This window comes from Molothrus ater, chromosome 4 (genome assembly GCF_012460135.2).
Source record: "Molothrus ater isolate BHLD 08-10-18 breed brown headed cowbird chromosome 4, BPBGC_Mater_1.1, whole genome shotgun sequence".
In the NCBI taxonomy this organism is placed as follows: Eukaryota; Metazoa; Chordata; class Aves; order Passeriformes; family Icteridae; genus Molothrus; species Molothrus ater.
The window spans coordinates 60,469,229-60,488,137 of NC_050481.2; the positions used below are offsets into that span (position 1 = coordinate 60,469,229).

The 18,909-nt window shown below is 35.4% G+C and overlaps 1 protein-coding gene across 5 annotated transcripts in view; it reads right to left on the minus strand.

Moving 5' to 3' along the window:
- Positions 1-18,909, minus strand: part of JAKMIP1 (janus kinase and microtubule interacting protein 1) — a 228,491-nt gene that overhangs the window by 122,690 nt on the left and 86,892 nt on the right. For all 5 annotated transcript variants that reach the window (XM_054514757.1, XM_054514760.1, XM_054514756.1 and 2 more), the window contains 6 exons: positions 18,527-18,667; positions 15,338-15,397; positions 7,523-7,651; positions 6,194-6,322; positions 4,272-4,355; positions 552-614 (listed from right to left, as the gene is read on the minus strand). In XM_054514757.1, the coding sequence (XP_054370732.1) occupies positions 552-614; positions 4,272-4,355; positions 6,194-6,322; positions 7,523-7,651; positions 15,338-15,397; positions 18,527-18,667 (606 nt within the window). The remainder of the gene's footprint in view (positions 1-551; positions 615-4,271; positions 4,356-6,193; positions 6,323-7,522; positions 7,652-15,337; positions 15,398-18,526; positions 18,668-18,909) is intronic.

Consider the following 18,909-nt stretch of genomic DNA (forward strand, 5'->3'; position numbering starts at 1 on the left):
TAAACCTGTCTTTAACTACTTTTAATCATGATATTTTATTTGGTCATCTTATTTTTATTCTATTAATATTAAGCTACTAATTAACAATATCAGTTATTTATCTTCCTGAGTTGACTAGCCAACTTTCCCTCTACTATCAACAAAGAACAATGCAGATGCTCAGCTCTGAGTAGCTCAGAGAGTTAATATAATAAACCTTAAATCAATCAGTATTACTTAATGTGTGGAAAAACTATAAAAACATTGAAGGGAGCAGGCATTTTTGCTAGTGGTCAGGACAATAACAACCTTTGTGCATCTGTGTATTTTATTGGACACTAGAAACCTCAGCCAGCTTGGGCTGCACTGGTGGCTATCCATGTAATTTCAAATAAAAAGCAGCTTTGATTCCTGAAGAATATAAAAGCATGTTGGTACTTTAATCAGAGATTTTTACTTAAATTTCTGTTTCTGATGAGAAATAAAGCAATTTCATGCTGATTTTATAGTACTTAGTGCATTCAATTTCTTCTATGACAAAGGGCAGCAATGGTGAAAATATTCCCACATACCTTCTCTAGCAACTCCTGATTTGTTCTAATTAACAGCTGCTTTTCTTCTACCCATTTTGAATCCTGTGAGGAAAATACATATGTTTCGTTAAGGAAGACAAGTGAATGCCTACAATAATTAGATTTCAGACATCATTTTACATTCAAGTATAAAATGGTCACACACTGAAAAATAAAGCCATCATAAATGTTTCAAGGATGTACAGCATTTTATACAGTGAAAATAAAAGTTCTTTCCTGTAGCAGTCTTTTGTTTCCTAGTATGTTTCAGCTAGCATGTACTTTAAAATCTTTACATGTAGCAATTGTGGGTTACCACAGTTATATGCTTTATGTCATTTTTAAAACATTTATTTACTCAGCTGAACTCAAAACTATTGCTTTCCATTGCAACGGTTTGGAAAATTTCTTGCAAAATCATCCAATTTTAAGTAGTGCAATACAAATACAAAGGGAGAAAGGGCTGAAAATGATTTTACTACCCCAAATGACCAAAAAGAAGCTGCAGCAATATAAAGTTAATTACCCTCTGCTAAAAATCTGAGAATCCGGCTAATACACAGTGTTTGTGTATTAGCAAGGAATGCAAGGCTGTGGAGGAAGGGAAGTGATGCAAGACATTGTATACTCCATTTGGAAACTGTATTTCCAATTAATCACTTGTTCCAAAACACATCTTTCCTTTTAGGTTTTCCCATGCCTTCGAAAGGCCTCATCAAATATCCCTTTAAAGAGCTAAGCTACAAAACCTCATGGCCAGCCATAGCTGGACATTCAGATTTAATGGATTATAACAGCCAGATTTGCTCTTGTTTTTCCTACAGAGAAATCTATTTACATAACCTTTCTTATGCTATTCTAAAAGGTCTATTAAAACAATATCCAACACTTAATGTGCCATACTAACTCTAGATCAAATTATCTTCTAGGTTCAAGGGATAATTTATTTAAAATCTAAATGCCTTTACTAAAGTATTGAGGATGATGAATTATTTTTCAGGAAGATATTTGCACACTGATGTTGCATAAGGAATCAATGAAATCTGGATATCCTAGCCCATCAAATATCCTTGAAATGCCAATCTTAAATATTATGATATTATATTGAGTCCAATTAGCATTTTGTTAAACATTTTAGTTTTTCTACTTACTGTCTACGACAATTTCATGTTGTACTGTTCTCTCTACCTTTTTCCATTCATGCACAAAAATGCATTTCATGTAATAAACAAGGTCTTCATGGTTGTGATGCTATAACATACTAAAATGAGTACTGAAAGGCATGACACTTGTCAAGAATTTTTGAGGCAAGTGAAAGAAATGTTCAAAATAAAATCTGGTGTCTAGTTTACTATTTAACTAACATTTTACTAAGGTCAAGGAATGAAGAGTTGCATGCACAGACTTAGGGTGGACATCCCAATGCATGAATATGGTAAACATACCCACATGGTAAGGTTCAACAGATAGATCAGACTGCAGCTTCAACTACTCCATTCCACACAAGTAAAAAAACAGTTCAATCTGCTCTATTGATGATAAATTCCTGCATCTTTCTTGATGGAGTCCAACTACACTTTCTGAGAAAACCTGAACTCCAGCAGAACTGCATTTACACACCAGCCCACTGAGACAGTTGAACATTCATCCATCTGGCATATTGCATACTCAAATACTTTTAGGCTTATTGTTTGCCATCATTTAAATATATTTAATATTATTTAAATATTTGCCATTATATGTTTTAAGGATTTCTTCACTTAACATAAAATTTCTTATGCACACACCTCAATGTACCATGCAGAAATGGATTATTAATTTTGTGTTACTTCTGGGGGAATACTGACAGGTCCAGCCAGAAGAGAGATTAACAAAAGCCATTGACAGTTACTTTGAAATTCCACATAAATTGTTATAAACCAAGCTTCACATATTTTTTTAACAATAATCTTCTAATCTCATGCTCTGAAATAGACTTCAGGAAATTTTCTGGAATAATTCTCTTAGATCTTTTGATTCATTATTTCCCTTTACAAACACATTCAGGGGCTGCCTCCCAGAATGAACATTCCACAATTATTCTTAAATCATCATCACTACCATGGCATCTAAATGACAAAGTAGTAATTAAATAATTTTCTAAAAAATCACATAGTGCACAAAGAATTCAGTTTATCATACAACCATTTATTTTGTTGACTGTAAATACTAACAGCTCAGGAGAACCACACAGGTGCTAGAGCTCCCAGGAAGACGTTGTGATCCCCTCTGAGGAAAGCTAATGCTCAGTGTACAAACCAGCCCACTACAAATAACATCATAGTGCTCCTTGTCACATCCCTGTTCACCCTCTCAGGATTACTAAAATACAAAGTGGAAAATGCGGTTCTGAATTTCAAAGTAGTAATTGATTAAATTCTAATTTCCAGATATACCTTTTTGACATAACTCTCTTGCAGAAAAATCACAGAAGTAACTCCTTACATGGGTATCCAAATTCATTTATCTTTTTTACATAGACAGTACTTACATTATACACTGTACAGTCAAATATCTTTTCAACTACACAGCAGTTTGCCCACAACATCTTTCTTATCAACACACCAAAATAGCAGCAGTAAGTGCTTGGGAGGTCTTTGGTTTCATTTATTCTTCCAGAAGTTCAGTGGGCCATCATTTTTAGATTAATAACATATTCTCAGTTTTTAGTAATATTGTATTTACATTAAATTCACTGAGCAAATTTCAATTTGTGTGGAAACTAGCATAAATGATTTTTGCCCTTAACTTGAATATGGTCCCCAAACCTTTGCATTGATACAGAATCTTACAGAAAATTTTAATTACAAATAATAAACCATAAAAATAGTGTTATCATTCATTTGGCATTATATGTAAGTTGTGTCAACTGCTACAGGATCATCAGTCTTTGAAATGTATAACTATAGCTACCTCTATCTTATTACTATAAGCTACCTGAAGATTTAAATTCTATTTCAAACAACAAAGCATAAAATAACATCTCCCCAATTTCTACTGTGTGTTTTAGCAGTCACACAACTGAACAACTTGCAAATGCATGCTCATAACTCTTAATCAGACTTCCTGGGGGCCCTAGACAATATTAAATATGCATCAGTAGACACATCTTTGATGAGTATTTACATATATTATATGTACTGAAGTAGAAGGCCTGATTTTACTTTGTGTGATGGTTTGGGAATCTGAAAGCAGCTGGGTCCTCTGAGACTTTAAACCCAGGAGAGTAACACTTCAAGTGGCTCCCATTAACCTGACAGGCTCAGTGTTCCTCTCTCTAGTGTGCTTAGAAATTGGGGTTTTAAAAAATTTTTCTTTGGTACACACCAAAAATATTCTCCAGTAGAAATATAGAATATTTATGTTATTAGAGTTTATAACAAATAGTAACAAAATGGAGAAGAGGAGAAAGCCCTTCACCAAATGACAACAGGAACAGAATGTGCCTGTACATGTGGTTATTTTAATACCATGCTTTAGTGTATTATGTGTTAGAAAATGAGTCTGTAATGACATTTTCTTAGGCTGCAAAATGCTTTCCTTTATTTGAGTGATGTAATGCTGCAGTAGCAATTAAGCTGCATCATTGACACCAACACACCAGTAAGCAACGAAGGTGGCAAGGGCACCACTGCACGCAGAGAACACGATGTGGGAGAGCACATTTAGAGAGCCTTTTACCTGTCCCTTCTCCATTAGAGCTTTCTCCAGGTCCTCAATTTTTGCCTGACACCTGAGAAGATCAGCTTGCAGCTGTTCACGAGTCTGTGGGGGGAAGGGGAAAAGGAGAAATCAAAAGTAAATATATTTTCTACTATTTTATGGGCTGTCCCATCAGCTTTTAATGTTTTTCATTAAAATAGTTGGGTTTTGTGTTTATGTTACACGAAATTTTGAAACTGCCAGTTTAACAGGATTTTTCCTTCCTAGCCTAAAAAGATGTTAACATCCCATATTCAGTGACAAAGTTCTTACCAGGGGAAGAAAAAAATTAATTTAGAAACTGAAAGAGCTCTAAGAAGCTATTCATAAGCTTTAGTAACTTAAGGCAATTGGGGAAAAAAGAACAAGGGAGAAAAAGAATTGCATTAAGTACTGAAAAAGGCCTTTAGGTAAATGAAATATATTTACCCAAAACAATTTACATATCCCATAAACAGCACATGCTGGTCAGTTTTCCTCATTTACATGATTATTACACTCAGGACTACACTACAGTGGGTATTACACCCCATGTCCAGTGATGCACTAAAAGGCACTGGATCATAGAAGGTACTAAACAAAAAAGGATATAAAACACATGTTTCTGGAGACCCTCAGCCACTGAGGCTCCTTGACCTACCACAAGTATTTTTTTCCACCCTACTTCAGGTACTTTTCCACCCAAGCAATTTAAATATTCCTATAGGGATTTTTTTCCCTGCATCTATGCATCTTTGGGTACTTGTTTACCTTAAGCCTCATCTATAAGTAATAGGAAATTTTCATCCCACCAAAATAAACTATGCAAAAAGCTAATTTATGACTCACTGAGGAGATGGATTTGCAGGGGTGTACCAAAAAACCCAAAATAACATTAAAAAGAAATAGCAACAATTTCCAAGATTAAAAAAATACAATCTGTAAATGCCTGGAAAATAAAATTTTAAAAAACCCATGAAGGCAAAGAAAATATATAATGGCCTCTCATAATTGGCAAGTAGATGACTGCCCCTGAAATCCTTTTTTTAACAGTAGATGGAGTTATGTCCTCCATCCTAATTCTATCTTGAGAAGTGATCTTCAAAGTCTTTACAGCTTTCCTTGGCTAAGTGTCCTACTTAAAAAGAGAGTGTCAAAACTGACTAGGCTTTTTTAAGATGCTAAGAACTCTAATAAATAAAGCCATGAAGCAGTAATTCTACTATTATAAGAACTATATTTCACAGGAAAAAATAAAAAGAAGTGTAGGTTGGTTGAGTCCTTTCCTACCAGTAAACACTTTAAAATAATTTTCCTTCTGCATTCTTAGCAACACACTGCAGTGGCACAGTGCAGTGGCCACATGTAGCAAAGCAGTAACATATAATAATCACAGTATTTAATATGTTTCTCCATTTCTGGGGTTTGGGGAAGTTGTAGTGGGAAGACAGTCAGGAGTTTTTTAACTGTCCAACTTGGTGTCCATCAGGAGTCCCCTCTTCCTGTTGTGCAAAACTGCTTCCCAGTGTGCCAGAACCAAGATTTGGGTCAGATATTTGATTCAGATTTGGGAGATTTTTAATATAATCATATGATGGATGTACCTATGCCCTTGTAACAAGCTACCCTGTGATTCATTTAAAATCCATCATGTCACTATCCAAATTGCAGGTTCAAATGGGTTATCACTCTCACAGCATAGAAATCTTTAATATATTATATATGCTAAAATAAAGTATAATGACATCTTTGTTCTGATTGCACCAGATGAACCTAAATTATCACCTTACTTATGACATCCTCTAATCCTCAAAAACATTGGCTTTGCATTTCACTGACCTGCAAAGATACCTCCCGCTATTACAAATGGTTTCAGCTTTTTCTATTAATTCAGATTTAAAGAATTTCAGTTAAAAAATTACCCTTGCTTCTCTCTCTGCATCCAGAGTTCCACCAACTTGTTCTTGGAGCAATGCATACGCTCTTTGCAAAGCTTGATACTCTCTTGTTAGCTGGCAAAACCTGAGTTCAGCTTCTTCTTTAGGTGTGCTCTTAATGAAAAGAGGGGGGGAAGTGGGTTAGTAAAAATATATTTAAAAATGGGTTTGTCTGTACAGAAGACAGACTCACAAACAAGCAACACAACTCATACTAAGTCTCAAAGTTTAATAAAGGTATGAAATCCTAAAACAAGTGGAAAGGAAAGGAAAGGAACTGTGTCTACCACACAACTTAAGGACAGTGTAAGTTGCCATGTAAGACAGCAATGTACAGAAATGGGAAAACTGTCTGGGAAAAGATGAGAGGAAACAGTTTTGTGCAACCTGTCTTCAGCAACTCCAGAGCCAGAGGGGTCTCAGAAGGTATCTGTTCTATTTCTCATGCTGTCCACCCTTCCCTCCTTACATTTGTTCTCTACAATGCCAGGGTAAAGCACACTGACACAGAAGTTACATTTCAAAATTACTCCAAATATATTTTCTTAAATTTATTCTTTTAATAAAAAGTATTTTCAAAGTCATTATTTTCCTTGAATGTTAAGCCACTAACTTTAACACTTAAAAAGTCCTTCCTATATGGCTGAGGACAAGAAATGTCCTTCACTTTAATTAACTTTTGCTCCAGGAACTTGAGTTTTAAAGAAAAGAGATTACAATATTATTAGACACTAAACCTAGGAAAAAAGGAAGCTTCTTCTGAGGAGTATTAGGCAGAAGTTAGTGAACAAGAAAGAAAGATGAAAAAGAGCATCTAATTCGTGCTTTGTGCTCACGCCTGCAATCTTCCAAAGTAGGCCGGCAGCAGTGAATATCACAGAGCTAGGACAAAACATGTCACTGGGTATTTACTACCTGTGATCATCTGAGCCTCTATGAATTGCAAAGGACTCTCTGAGTATTGTGAGCAAAGAAAGAAAATCCTGATTGTATCAAAACAGTCAAATAAATTATAAGGTTGAAAGGCAAACTATTGTCTAGTAAGTATTGAATTTGGTGAAGCAATATGCCTATTCATTTTCTTTTGACTAATAAGAAAGAGTTTGAGGAAAAAAAATTTCTTACACCAGTATCTGCTAAATCTGTTAGAATATTATCTTATTAATTTTATTGCAAAGTGTATATGTTACCAGACTTGAAAAAAACCCAAAGGAATTCTCTGCCAAATCTTTCACAGTTCATGTGGTACAACGGCTGAAAGTTTGTATTTATACTTCAAGAGGTAGAAAGAAGAACTGATCAGTTACCACTTACATCTTCCAAATCTTCTTCTGGTGTTGCAGGTGTCCTGTCTGTTTTATCTGTGTTGTATGAAGTTACCGATGAAGTTTCTGAATCAAGAGACTCTTCATCAAATCCAAAAAATGTCTCCACAACATGCCTCTGAAAAATTAGGTTTTTTTAGCTAGTAGCAAATCAGATGAAAATCCCCAATGACCCAGTAAGTAGTAACCATAGGTCTTCTCTGATGATTATTTTAGTATTTAGAAAGAAAGAAAGGTTCCAGTGCAAACTCTTCTTTGATTAAATAAGTTACTTTTCCAACATAATTTGACAAGAACCTCCAAGAACAGAACTGGACATGGAACAGAGATGAGGTAAATACCAAAAGAATAATGCTTTAGCAAAACTATAAAACCTAATTACCAAAATCACACAAGTCCTTACAAGATTCACAGTAGAGAAATCCAGTATCTATTCAGAAGAAGGTAAGCCAGTACAAGGCAACATAGAAGATGTGCAACCAAAAGGAAAAAAAGTATTCTGGAGACCAAGGTGGAACAAATTTAATTGCTCATACTAATTGCAAAAAGAAAAAAAAAAGAAAAAACCCTATTTTGGAAAACCCTACTTAAAAGTGTAAATTTATGCTTACAATTTTTCTTTTCAGTATCATCATTCTCTTTTGGTTTTTTTTTCAAAAAGTTTGCTCCGATACTATGTCTAACCAAAAAGACATGTCTAGGGAAAAGCAGCATTGCACTGCAGATTTAAAAAATTTTACACAACATTATCAATTAAATACATGCTCAGAGAAAATTAGAGAAAATGAGTAGCTAGTGGAAATGACTACAATATCATTTGTGAAAAATGTGATTTTTTTAAAAATAAACATAGTCACAGAAAGCAGCATATTTCCATGGATATTCAACTGTTAAAAAAAAGTTTATAAATTTAACTAGAAAAAAAGGATTTTAACTGTTATTAATGAATAGAAAGCATAACTTCTTACACCACACAAATCCAACACAATTTCAGAGAAGCAAGAAAACTGAAAATATTTTTTTAAAGGGTGTTGCTGAAAAATGGATTCAGGTCATGAAGCAGCCTAGACAGACAAGGTAATGGAGACAGGTGGCTGTAAGAAGATGGAGAAGATCTCTACATGTTTTGCCTCTGCTTGATACTGAAGCACAGATCCTGATGTCACAGTTTGCTGTTTGGGTCTTTTTCAAATACATGTCAGAGGTTGTCTATGAGAAGATAATAGCTTGTTTATTAAAATAGTCATATGGATTGGAAATTATCAGTTGTTATTAATTCCAAACATCACGAATCCTACATTTCAGCAAAGAATTGTTATCAATCAATTTAATTCAAAGTACAGAAAAGTTTTAACTATAATGCCCTCTCTCATGATGATTTCCAAGTATTTATCTTTCCTTGCAGTTTTCCAGACTTACCTAACCTTAGAGATTTTTCCAGTATAATTATATAAGTATGGTCTTGTCTTTCTCACAAAGCCCTAATGCTCACTATATACTTTTGGTTCAGCACAGCTCTCATCAGCAGTCAAAATACTCTGTTTTGATTTCAGAGGTACCAAAAACTCAAGCCTGTAGGTGTGACTTTTTGCCTGCATGGATGACACCATGGGCCATTGCCAGGCTGCTGCCCTGGTCACCACAGTCCACCAGGTCACAACCTGATCACTCATAAGCTGAACAAGTCCATAATAGTTTCACAGTACAGCTAATTCCACTCAAACTGCCAAATACAGCTCCAAGGTCATGTCCTGAATCACTCAACTGCTTCACTTAGGAAGACCCCTTCAAACAGTACTCAAAAATTTTCATTCAGAAACCCAAAAAGCCATATCTTTTCTAAACTGTGTGCATCCATATGCATGCAGATAAATATGATGCAGCACAAAAGGCAAAGAGCTTCCAAACAACCTTGAGAAACAAATTTCCTTTTGCAAGCTACTTGACCACTACTTTGTGAATTCATAGGATCACAGTTATAATGCCACAGTGCTGGAAGGACATTATTCTTTCCTCACTTATTCAGGAAGGACTGTGATCTTCCACCAGGCAGAGCTAATGTCCAAGGTGCTTAAAACAAACAGTTCCCTGGGATAATCTAATCCTTTCCTCCAGGATTCACCAGTTCACCTTTCTGCCCTACTTAACAAAACAAAGGGCACAAGGAATAGGTTTAAGCTCTAGTCTAAAAATACAAAGACTTATCCAGAAAGCTAATGTATTTACTCTCACTCGAATTAAAACCATTTCAGACTTCTAAGTTCAAAGGTTTACCACAAAACACAAGGGGTCATTAGTCCTTGGGAGATGGCCCATCCATCCCATGGCTTTCCTCCCCCACGGAATACTGGTTGCAGTTTACAATCACGTAACAGTAATACTACAAATAAATATTGAGTTGAAAATAGGGCTAAAGAAATTGTGCTACTTCAAGTTGTAAGGAAGACAAATTTACAACCTGAGTAGCCAGCTCAACTCACTTTCCTGACTCCAAACTGATCTGCAGATATGGCTTCATAAACAAGAAGGTACATTTTATGGAACTAAAGAAGATGGTGGCAGGTAAACAAAGTGCCAAGTCTTGACTTTGCAAAGGCTGGCAGAAGGGACTTCTAAAAGATGGAGAACAAATCTCCAATTTATTATCATATGGCACAGAGATCACACTACCATAAGAGTCAGCAGCAGCTGAACTAAAGTGACAATAAAACCTACCTACCTGTGGGATTTTTTGCTACATCTCTGTTGTACAGTCACTTTTAGATAACTCAGGTCAAATACATGTCTTCCTTTAACCCTGCATGCATGCAGCCACCCATGCCATTTCAAGAAATGAAAATAAATTCGCAAAACAACAGTGCTCTTGATTTTAAATAAAGGTATATGGGCTGGAGAAAATATTTAAAGCCATGTCATTATTGTGAAAAATAATTTGAACATTTCACTTGTAGCAAAACTAGGGGAAAAATACATATCAATAAATAAACCACTTGATTATTAGATATGAGGGAATTCTGAAAAAAAAACCTTAGTACTTCCCATCACAATAAAAAACCCCAACACTTAAAGGAGAGTTAAAAGTCAAAAACTTTTAAATGCTGTAAAGACTACCTGTAATATTTGGGGTTAACAAGTGAATGATTTATTTTTAAGACACCTCCATTTTTAGAAAAGCTGTATATTTATCATTTTGTGGAGCAGATCCATTCCATAGCAATAGAGATGAGGTATTGAATAACTGTATATGTATGAATGACTGCACATTTATGTATATATTGAATTACTGCACACGTATGAATTGCTTCATGACATAATTACCAAATAGCCAGTTTTACTGTTGATCATCTAGTATCTGAAACAACCAACTATGAGAACTTATTCAGAGCAAAACCAAAACAAATTAATTCACAAGGGAACAGCTGTAGAGAGAAAAATAAAAAAAAATACTTGAAGAAAAGACATGTGAGTCAAAGTTGTAGATAATAAATTATAAATAAAGCATCAATAAATACATCAAATCCAAGGGAGACTCCACGCATGCCTCAAAAGCTGAACCACAATTGTTTCTGAAAAGTATACACAAATGCACAATACTCACTGGATTTTTGTAACTATATAAACCATGTTATTCAAGTTTCATTCAAACTTTTTTCAAAAATGGAAACGTTCTGAATTAACAACTTAGAGATCGCTTTATATTTGTTTGCGCTTTTCTTATTTCTAAATCACAACTTCTTAACTGAGAAAATAGTCATGTAAATTGCAGAAAAATTCTGATTTGAATTCTAATATCCACTGACTACTATTAAATGCCATGCATTTAATAGCAAGCATTTTTCATGTGGATTTATAGCAATGTTTTCACATACATTTAAAGTAAAGTTATGCATTAGGTCTTTATAATTCAAGTATTAATATTTCTACTGTATTATGGTGCTCAGTAAACATCAAAGTTTAGACTACTATAAATCAATAGTGACACATAAACTACATTATATGCAAATTTCAATATAATCTGATTTCTCTGCTGGTAAAGTAGTTTCATTTTACATTTAAATATCTCATTTTAAGGGATCTAATCAAACATGATGAAAAAGATCCAAGATACATTTCCTTGTAATGCAATCAGATGTGCTCATCAGTAACTTCTTACCTTCATGCTTATATGTCATTTCTTGGCAGCCAGAAAAATAAAGGCACACCAAGGCACAGAGGCAGAGAAAAAAAGAAAAATATAAAACAAGAAATATGAACTCCATCACACCAGTGTGCAGGCTTTCCACTACTGAGAATACAGTTCATTTATTAAAGTTTAAAAAAAGGCACAATCCATAGAGTCCCACAGTTACCAAATAAGCTGGGTAAATATGTCTTACTTTCAAATGCATGACTCCAGCCACCATGGAATGAATGTACCTCCATTACACATGTCAAAAATACATAAAATATAAAAAATACTGCGTCTGAAGTTTCTTGGTTATTTCACAACAAAAATTGAAAAAAAAAATTTAAAAAGCACCTTGGAAAAAATCAGGTACCTGACTATAGAGTCACTAATCACTCCTCTGAAGACCCTGCAAGCACAGAGGTTATAAAGCCCATCCCACTTTGCTGCTCCTTTCCTTGGGGAGCCTGAACCAGTTGCCAGCATTGTTCTATGGACTCCTTGGGAATTAAAAGAGTGCTCAGTGAAAGCTTCAGTAGCAACAGTAACCTGGTGCACCTACAGAGCTCCAGAAATAACACTGATAGCTAATTACAAAGCCAAGAAATACAGAACTGTCAGAAGCTTCTCAGCTGAGCTGATGTTCAGGGCTGTAAAGGCTACCAGCAAATCATTCACACAAGATGTCTCAAAGATGGAGAAAGGCATTCCATGGATTCTGTTCCAGATAACACAAACAACTGTCAGAAAATACTCTTTAGACAACAACCACAGACTCATTAGAAAACGACCACAGACTCTCTGCAGTCAGACCATCACAGGAATGAAGGAAGCTGGAGTCTAAAAGCACCCATTTAGGAAAATCTGCAGCAGATAAGTGTAAATCTTCACCCTGCGCACCACGTTCCTGCTCATTAGAACAAAAAGAGAATCATTCCATAACTTCCAAAATGAGCTTATCTGACTAGTTTCATGAAACCTCATTCTCATGAGTTATTTCCTCCTTCACTTTGTCACAAGGAATGGGACACATCTGGAAATAGATACAACCCACCAGCCAAACTTGTTAGTACACTGTGTTAACCCTAATTTTACATTTAACAAACCTTAGAAAAGCAAAGCCAAAGACTTAGATCAGCAATTTCTTTTTCCAAGTGTTTGGTTAGGACAGAGGTTAACACATAATTTCACTACTATTTTATACAGGTTATATGGTCTGTATGAGATAAAAAAATCTTGCACAGATAATAGCCAGAAATACACTTAAGCTGTGCATGTCTACATATAAAACAACTCATCTTAGACTGCCTTTATAGTCTGTGGAGAAAAACAGGCAATTTTAGGCCAAAGGCCCTATGTCCTATTTAGATATCTACTTCCAACCACTTAATGTTACCACTTTGTCCAGAGTGAGATGTCTGTATCTCATGTCCATTACTGACATCTAACCAACATTTGCAACAGTTGGATAAATAAATTCCACAATTTTCTTCTGGATTCCCGATATAGGCTGTAAAAACAGAGGTGATGAATTGGCAAAATCTAAACTCATCTGAGCACCTCATTCCACTTGGATTGTTTAAATTAACTGTGGGAAACACAGCTTCCTTTGTGGATTTTGATCCTCACAGGACTACACAGGTGGCCTGGAAGGAAATCAGCCAGGATTGGGTTTTTAGAAGTTAACACCAATTGCAGTTAAACTGTGAGTCAATGCTGCATATAAACATAAATATTCTACAGGTTTATCCATTGCCAGGTAATGGCACAGTAGTATTATTCATTACTTTGTTCATTCCTTAAGGAATTAGCTCATTTAGAAAGTTTAAATGCAGCTATAAATTAACTATATTAACTACTGTGTATATATGGTGTAATTACTATAGTACATACAATCCCATTTGCTCTTCTCTCATAACCTTCTCTTTTTTCACTTGTTTTTGTTTTATAGTCCTGCTTTTCCTTTCAGGAGATAGCATCACACAGAATTTCAAATGGTCACCACAGCCATTGAAGAGCTAATGGACAGGGGATGGAATAATTTGTAGCAGAAATGCCTGCAACTGATTCATTTGTTCTTTCTGATGTTTCTTTTCTATCCTAAATAAGAATCACATCCCAACTAACTCTGCTATCCATACACATACAATTCTTGCAGTATAGTCAGCAGAATTCCCCATATTACAGCACTCAGCAAACAGAAAATAGCATTGCCACAAAATTTTTAATGGTATCATGCCCATTCTCTCCAATCCTTTCTTTGGTTGATAAGGAAAAGAAGAAGAGACCACAAAAGTATCAGGTTGCTCAAGACACATCAGGTGGCACCTGTGTCATCTGAAGTTCTACTAACACAGAGCACTTTCAAGACATAAATGCATATTTATTAAGTTTTCAGCCTACAGAAATTCTCATCACCAGTTACCAACACCTAAAAATTTACTTAACTAGCTTTGTTTCATGGGTAATTTTACAATTTAGCAAATGATCTTACACATTTGACTTACAATCAGATAAAGGCCAATAATTAGAGAATACTATAAAAAATACAGTGTAAGTTACATACATCTATATATATTTACTTTTGCATTCTTTTTAAAAACTACTCTCAAAACACAAATTTCCAGTTATACTACATCAAGAAAGAATGGTTTACAGTTGCTGCAGATAATATTTGGCAGGTTCTATTGTTACTTCTGATTTTTTTTCCTTTTTTCCTATGTAAAAGACACGGCATTATTAGAAACAGAAATTGAAGAAACTACCAGTGAAATAGAGAGTCCCAAAGGATAAATTTTTCAGAATATAGGCATTAGAGTGCAGAGCAATAAAAAAGCACCACCTGGAGGTTACCAGGAATAGACTTTGCAGAACACACTGACACAAGGCACCCATTTATGACAGACTATATCTTAAACTACTATATAGATGATAATGATAGCTCCACTCTTCATTTCCATTTTTTCCTTCTTACTCCATTTCCCACCTCCCACACACATGCTCCAGGCTGCTAATGTTCAACTTCACAAAAAACATTATTCAGCAAGTTACTTTTAGCACATTACAAGAAACTTTAAGGGTACTTTCTGAAGCAAAATGTCTCTGCTTTTATAATCTGAATTTTTGTCTTGAACCCTGTATTAGTTATTAACGCATAACAGTTGGAATTGTCTTACTACTTACATATCACATACAGAAGATTATTTCAGTAACATTCCCAGCATGACTTATTCTTTAATTGTGATTTAGCTCTATGTTGGTACAAGGAGTTTAAAGGGGGTATGTTCTTTAAAGCAGGCTGAATATCTGTCCATTGAAATAGCAGTTGTTTCAAGCCATTAAATTGTTATGCCTCAAGCCACTTGAATATTTAGGCTACAGTGGCTAAAAGTGTAATTTTATTTTTTACTTAAACCCCAAAACATTATTTGTGTGAAGTACAAAACTCTTGAATTACCCCAAAAAATGAAGCACTTACCAGTAAGTGTAAGCAAAAGAATTATGGGATTTTTCTCATTAAGCAGAGCTTTAAATTCAGGCAGTATTTAAATTCAGTATTTATTAAAAGTATTCAATTCAGGCAGTAAGAGGTGTTGTTCACAGCAACAGAAATGCACGAAAAACCGAAGGTTTGCTCACCTTTGGAGGCTTCAGACTTTTCCTCCTCTGTTTTTTAGACCGCAATAACCGTTCTCTTTCCTAGAAGGAAAGAGAACATTTTGGTATGGGTTTGTTTTAAAACTATACTTAGATATGTCTAACACAGAGAAATACCATTAACATTTTCTTTAAGCCTCTGGTAAAGCCAACACAACGTCTTTATCCTTTTGATTAACACCATGTTACACCACACTGCACTGCAGCTTTATGCCTTTCGCAAACAAACCTTCAGCCACGTACTTCACACATTTGATGGGAAGTTGGCAAGAAAAGGCTTTGTTAAATACTGAGCACAGATTTCTGACAGTTCTTTTGACTCTTTTACCAAGAAGCTCACTATGGAAACAGAATTCAGAGTGTCACTCCAGTGTTCAACCATCCTGAAGCAGCAGGTTGGTAGCCAAAAATTAGTCCAGTCTCAGTAATTAAAAGTTATTATATCAGACATATTCTGATATAAATGCATGCATATGCAGATACAGTGTTACATCTGACTTATCCTTGCAGGGCAAAAGTCTCAAATCCAAAGGCACATTCAGTCTCTGTCAGCTTAGTCGCTGTCTTTTTTCTACTCCAGTTTTGGTGCAAGATCACAATAACTATACCATGACATGAGGAGGCCATGACTGCAAATGCAAGATTTATGTTTGTCTAAATCCAAGAATACTGCCTCAAATTCCAAAGGAGAAGAGGAGGAAGAGAAGGTAAAAAAATGCCGAGGAGCAAGCCAAAAAACCCCAAAAACACAGGAGGCAGGTGCTCTGTCTTCTTGCTTTTTTCTGATTCTTTCCTTAGCTCTGCATCTTTCTTTGCAGCACCTCTATTTTTAAAAGACAGATTGCAGTTCCAAGTGCTTCTTTAGCAGTTATTGCTCACTGCATGGTATTATTCTATTCAGTTATTTGCTTTGCATTCAGTTCAGAAACTGGAAAAATAGGAAGCTCACAGTAGAAATAACAACAAAATTATTTATCAGCACATTGTTCCATGAAATAAGTGTTGGAAAATGTAAAATAGCTGAGAGAAGTACAACAACTTACACAGCACCTTGAATACATGTGGTTTGAAAAATAAAGAAAACTAATGACTGCCAAGGTAGAATGGTGCAGGTATTTCAAGCTGCAGAATAATATAACATTTTAAGCTTAAAAAAACAGACAGTTGAATTTTATACTGTTAAAGAAGAGTGCTGTCTTCTCAGATGTCCATTTAAGGCACATTTCCTGCTTTAAGTGGGGCATTCTGCCTCCCAAGCAGGTGTCCAAACAAATGCAGTGCAGAATAAACAAACACTTCCAAGTCTTCCTGTTTCTAGTCCTGTTTTTAAGAAGATTGCTTAATTTACTTCTTCAACATAAATCAAGCTACAAGAACAATAATAATGCCAATTGCATCCACTAGCATCTTTTGCAGTCATCTGAGTTTACCTTGACAGCTTTCCTTTTAAGAACTGACCAGAACACCCTGTTGTGAGAGAAGTCACGTTGGCAAGCTTTCAACAGCATCAAAGATACCCTAGAGATGAGCTGTTAATCAGTCCACACAACCCTACTGCCTAAGACTACTGCTCTTATTTCCATGTATCATATTGCTCTCAGCTGGAGTTAAGCTGATTATTTTTATATTAATCAGATATGGGACATTTGGGTCATTCTTGGTAAGTATGATACATTTGTAATCTGTAGAGGTGTGGTTTGGGCCAGAAAAGAGAGCTCAAAAGCAACAGTGCACAGAATTCCACTGCATTCACATTGAAGGCAAAGGCTCAGTTAGTTTGTACTGGAACCAAAGAAGTTTCCTAGTTAAAATTTTAAATAATTTTAAGTGGAATAGTGGAATAGTATCTGGAAGTAGGAAACGAAGCAAAAATGAAACAATATTTTAAAATATTTATTTATTTTACTTTTACACTAAACACAAGTTAATATTATTTGACCAAAGTCAGGATACAATATATTTCCTCATATCACTAGCTGAGACAGTAAAAAGAGAATCCTCTCATACGCACTTTGCACTGAAATATAAATGAGGTTTCATCTGCCATATACTCACATCTAATGTCATTTCACCATCCCTTCCTAAGCAGTTTTACTTGGAAGCTAAAGCAGCATCGCCCTGTGGACCAGACCCTACATCATAGCATCTGAGGAACATCCTACTGCTTGTAACACTGGGACACTGGGGAATGCACACAGACATCCAACTTTGGCACTGATTTCAGAGAAAAATCCTGGGCCAAAATCTCAGAGAACTGCCAGGAACTGAGACAATGTTCCACATACAGTAATAACACACCTTCTTTTTCCTTTTTGGAGCTTCTATATTTATTTTCAATGATGTATCCAATTCTTTAATTTTCTATTTAGACAGAAGGCTTTTAAATTATTTTTATCATTTTGCAGCTGTCAGTAGTGCCATTTGAGATGTCTGAGTCTGCCTGAGTTCCAGATGCTGCTCCAGAATGGCAAGAGTCTCTCAGAGATTATGTGCAAATTTCTGCCAGCACCAGAAGGGTTTATCACAAATTGCACTAAATAGCACCTCTAACACAACTTAAAAGATTCCTCATCAAACACAACTTGAAGGGTTCCTGTGAACATCAAACACTGCAAACATCCATGAGCATCACCTTCAGAAGCCTTCTGAGTCAGAGGGCAGCAGCTGGGCAATTCTAATCCTAAGCCATGCTGCTACCTTTGGTTTGATGAACCACACAGAGTTCTCCCCATCTTTTTAAAATACAGTTTGTATGGCCAGCTCAGCTAGAGATGCTCAGCCAGGTGAAATTAATGACACCATGCTTCCTTCTTTTAAGAGAACTTCTAGATCAGGGGAGTGCTTGGGTTTGCATCCAACACATTTTAGTCATTAAGTTTTGGAAAGTCTCCTTTACTCAAGTTCCTCATTTGTTGACAGCCAGTTTTGTAAGTAAGGCTGATCATGCACTTTTTTTCACAAGCAGCTCATAATAGGTAAATATTTTTAATACAAAGATTCATACACATTCCAAAAAAATTCATTCACTACCTGAGAAAAAAACAACAACCCTTTGACACCAAAGTATCTCTATATCACTACTACAACTGGAGTCAAAACATTCCTCTCAAATCTTTAGCTTGCCTATAGATGTGTGTGCATGCACATGTGTATACCAGTCATAAACATTACCACTGTGAGATCATCAATAACATGCTGTTGTTCTTTGACTTGCAGTCTAAGGAATTCAATTTCTTGTTCCTCTCGTGTGCTGCTGAGATCATTCAAAGATGTGTGCCTCTTCAGTGCTGGTTGTGCAGATAACTTTTCTTTCTACAAAAATAAAAAACAAAGAATGTTTTAAACTGCCTTGCTGCAACAGGAGAAAAACTCTCATGTGTCATGTAGCAACCAAGAATTCTTTGAACCCATCAGTGCATACTCCACTATAACACAAGGTCTCTTTCAACAAAAAAAACCCCTCACATTCTATATGCCTCTGTGTTAATCTCTCACATAAGATATTTTGGAACAGAATCAAAGAACAGTCTGGGAAAAAAAAATTAGCAGACAAG